This window comes from Poecilia latipinna, unplaced genomic scaffold, assembly GCF_001443285.1.
Source record: "Poecilia latipinna isolate Pla-1442-1.1 unplaced genomic scaffold, P_latipinna-1.0 Scaffold430, whole genome shotgun sequence".
Classification (NCBI taxonomy): Eukaryota; Metazoa; Chordata; class Actinopteri; order Cyprinodontiformes; family Poeciliidae; genus Poecilia; species Poecilia latipinna.
In genome coordinates this window covers 130,620-134,508 of record NW_015113046.1, presented here as the reverse complement: position 1 = coordinate 134,508, position 3,889 = coordinate 130,620, and the positions used below count along the sequence as shown (strand labels likewise).

At 33.9% G+C, this 3,889-nt stretch overlaps 1 protein-coding gene across 3 annotated transcripts in view; it reads left to right on the top strand.

Moving 5' to 3' along the window:
* The window catches only part of LOC106950937 (ethanolamine kinase 1), a 58,520-nt gene extending 55,802 nt beyond the window's left edge, over window positions 1–2,718 (top strand). For all 3 annotated transcript variants that reach the window (XM_015038126.1, XM_015038125.1, XM_015038123.1), the window contains one exon: window positions 2,607–2,718. In XM_015038126.1, the coding sequence (XP_014893612.1) occupies window positions 2,607–2,688 (82 nt within the window). In that variant the 3' untranslated portion in view covers window positions 2,689–2,718. The remainder of the gene's footprint in view (window positions 1–2,606) is intronic.
* The last annotated feature ends 1,171 nt before the right edge of the window (window positions 2,719–3,889 follow it).

Here is a 3,889-nt window from a genome sequence, read left to right as displayed (position 1 = left end):
AAAGATGGCATATTTCGTCGGAGGGAGAGCATTTGATGAAACAAAGAAATATTCTAATGGATATTTTGTTTTAAAGGGAGAATAGCTCTGCTGTTTCATCCAGTTTAAGAGGAGTTAAGTCACTGTTCTGACTTTTTTCTGTCCTTCCAATTAAACATTTCTACTTTAAAATTTATTTCAGTTAACGCTCAAGGCTTAAGAGACATCACTAAAAAAAGGCAGTTTTTCTTTATACAAAAAACTTTGATGCAAACTTTTGCTTGGTTCAGGAATCACATTCGTCTAATGAAGATTACAAGTTCTGGAAATCGCAATGGGGCGAAGATTTATGGATGTCCCATGGAAACAGCCATTCAGCTGGAACTCTAACTCTTAAGCACAAATTCAATGGGAAGGTTATTTTTACTCTATCGGACTGTAATGGTCATTATATATTGATAGTTTTCTGTTATTGTCACCAACTTTTTCTGTTGGGAAACATTTATGGTTACTCAAGCATGAGACAAAACAAAGAATTATTTCAAACACTGAATAATTTGATTGATAAAGGTTCTCTGAAGTTAAAATAATATGGGGAGGAGATTTTAATTGTACTGTTGACAACAAAATTGATAGATGGGCACAAAAAATTACAGGTAGTTCTTTTTTATCTGATTTCATAAATGAAATAGGCCTTGTTGATATCTGGAGAGTTAATAATCCAGGTAGAAGAGACTTTACATGGACAAACAGAGCCGGTTCATTACGTTCTAGAATAGATTTTTGGTTAATTTCAGAATCCATTACTCAACTGAACTGTAAAACAGAAATTATGCCGATACCTTTATTAGACCACAAAGCAATTGTATTAACTTTAAATTTATCACCAAACAAACCAATTCAAAGATATCCAGCCTATTGGAAACTTAATAATTCTCTCTTGCAAAATGAAACTCTAAGGGAAATAATAAGTAATGAAATTTAAGTAATGAAATCTCAGGTACTGAAATGAATGATCTCTTTAAGAATCTTGGTGATGTTAAAACCATCGGAGAATTCAAAGATCAGTTTGTGATTCACATAAAACTCTTACAGAAATTTTGGATGCTGTTAAAAAGCTTAAATTAAACAAATCCCCAGGTACCGATGGGCTAACATCTGAATTTTATAAATTATTCTCTACCCAACTTGCTCCCTTTTTATTGAATGTTTTTACAGAAAGTATATAAAGAACAACTACCACCATCACTACATCGAGGCCTAATTACACTAATTCCTAAACCACAAAAAGATGCATTAAGTTTAGACAATTGGCGCCCTATCACTTAATTAAATAATGATTATAAAATATATGCTCTATGTTTGGCTAATAAATTAAAATCTGTACTTAATGAAGTTATTGGAGAAACTCAAAATGGCTTTATGGCTGGACGATATATAATTGATAACATAAGACTTGTTTTAGATTTATTAGATTACTCTGATAAATCTAAATATCAGATAAATCTGTTATCTGATAAATATCAGAAAACGGTTTGATTCTCTTTCTTGACTTCCATAAAGCCTTTTATTCACTGGAACAAGAATTTCTGTTTAAAGTGCTCGACCTTTTTGGCTTCAGTGAGCAGTTTAAAAAGTCAATACGCACTTTATATACATTAGGTAACAGTTCAGTTAAACTATCTCATTGAACCACCTGTAGATTTAATATTGAGCGTGGAATTCGTCCAGGTTGTCCAATTTCACTGTTTTTGTTTCTTTTACCTATGCAAATTTTAGCGCATTTCATAAACAACAGCAGCTTAAAGGGTTTTCAAAGTGCAGAGAGAGAAATATGTTTGAGTCAACTGGCAGATGATACGACTATTTTTAAAAGATTGTTCTCAAAAAAATATTGCCATTAAGCTGGTTAATAATTTTTTTTCATCCTTGTCCTTAAGGACATGTGAATGATGTGTATATGTAATCCGGAAAACCTGAGTTCTTTACCACAATAAACTTTTTAATAACGTTTGTGCGTCAAACTGAGAATTGTTATACAATCTATTAAAATATGCTGCAACTGGTTAAATAATATAAATATGTTTTTTCCCTTTGTACTCTACTTTTATTGTATGTTTTTTCTTTCTTTTACGTCCTTCTGAAGCTTGGATTTCTGCGTTGTGATGAAATGACCAAAACAAACACGAGTCACATTTTTCAGTTTAGTACATTTCAGCAACAAGGCTGTTTAAAGTACTTTGAATAAAAAAATAAAATAAAATAAAAAAACACTTTAACAAGCATTTTGTCAAATGTCACAATTAAAATCATCTGGCGAGTTATTTATTGATTCAACGTGTTGTATCAATATATAATATAAAGGCAACTCTAAACACCAAACAGGTGGATTTTCAGCCTAAATTTAAAGGAAGTCAGTGTTTCAGCAGTTTTGTGGTTTTCTGGAAGTTTGTTCCATATTAACGGAGTGTAGAAACTGAGCGAGATAGAACTGGGGTGATGTGCTCAATAAAAACAACACAGATGCAAGAAAATGTTGAAACTGGTTAAAGATGTATTTCAAGTGTCATTCAAACCCAATGCCATCACAATTTCTTTCTACTTCCTGCTCTCTGTTTTGTCCCCAGGTACGCCAAAGCTCGACTCAGCTACTACTTCGAGAAGAAAGAAGAATACTTCGAATTGACGCCGAGCCAGTTAACCAACTAGACTATTGAATTAAACCTTGAAGCAACCTCATCCGCTGTCATTTTTATTTTTTATTTTAGTTTTTACAGGCCACGACACTCGAAAAACCCATTGCTGAAGCGTCAACGTAAGGAGCCAGCCTGTAAAAGTGTTTCCTTTTGTTTGTTATTTCAGTCCATAGGGAGATTTAATGTGTTTTGCTATCGCCGTGATTTATTGAATATTTATTTTACCACAGTCACTATGCCGATAAGCCTGTTTGGCAAATTGAAACAAAGCTCATGCCAGAAAAGCATTAATTGTTCCCACAGCCAAGTTGCATGAAGCCACAAAAACTGAGCCTGATCATAAAAGCCATAAGAGGGTTATTTGTGGGCTTATTGAGCGTGTACCACAGTCCTGATGGAAAACAAGTTTTCATGTCAGCTTAGTCAAAGTTGGAAGTTATTGGGAAATCTTTCCGTTTCCTCAGAGCACGCTGTAAAGCAGCTGTTGGCACCTTTTCCCAGAGTTTCCCAACATTAGGTAGCGTAACGTTTCCTTTGAAATGAGTGAAGCATTGTTAAAGCGTTGAAATTGTCTTAACTCCTAGCTTAACCTGCTGCAGCACAACAAGCTGCTAATTTACCAGAAGGTAAACAAATCTGACACAAACTGGGCGCTTGAAATTCTTGTGAAACACCGAACGACTTGACAACACAAGTCATTTGAGGTAGTTGCATCTTTTTCATACTTTGTCGTTTGTGTTTGTTTTTTTTTAAAGCCACTTGAAGGAGAGAAAGGCTGATGGTAGTGGTTGAGCTGACGTCTGTTTGCTGACAAGCTGGTATTCACACCACAAAAACTATAGCTTTCAAAAACTAGATTGATGCCACAATTATAGTCTTTTTTATTTCTATGTCAGAAAATGCTTATCATTATATCTAGTGCCAGAAAATTAGCCATAAAACATTGTTTTTATTGTTATGCTGTTATGACACTCGCTGTGTCATTTAGAAAGAATGGGTCAGCAGAGCATGAACCGGTTTGAGTCATATTACAGAGTGCAACTTAGGGAGGATTCAAATATATGTATGCCAGGAAAGGTAATTAAAGAAAAAGTTAGCTAAAGTTGCAGAAATCTGTGTGAACTGCTTGCAAATCATTTGAAATCTTTTTATTTTTTTATTTATTTTTTGCATTGTTTTGTTTCTCTGGTTTAACCTGTCATTCACAGGTTGTC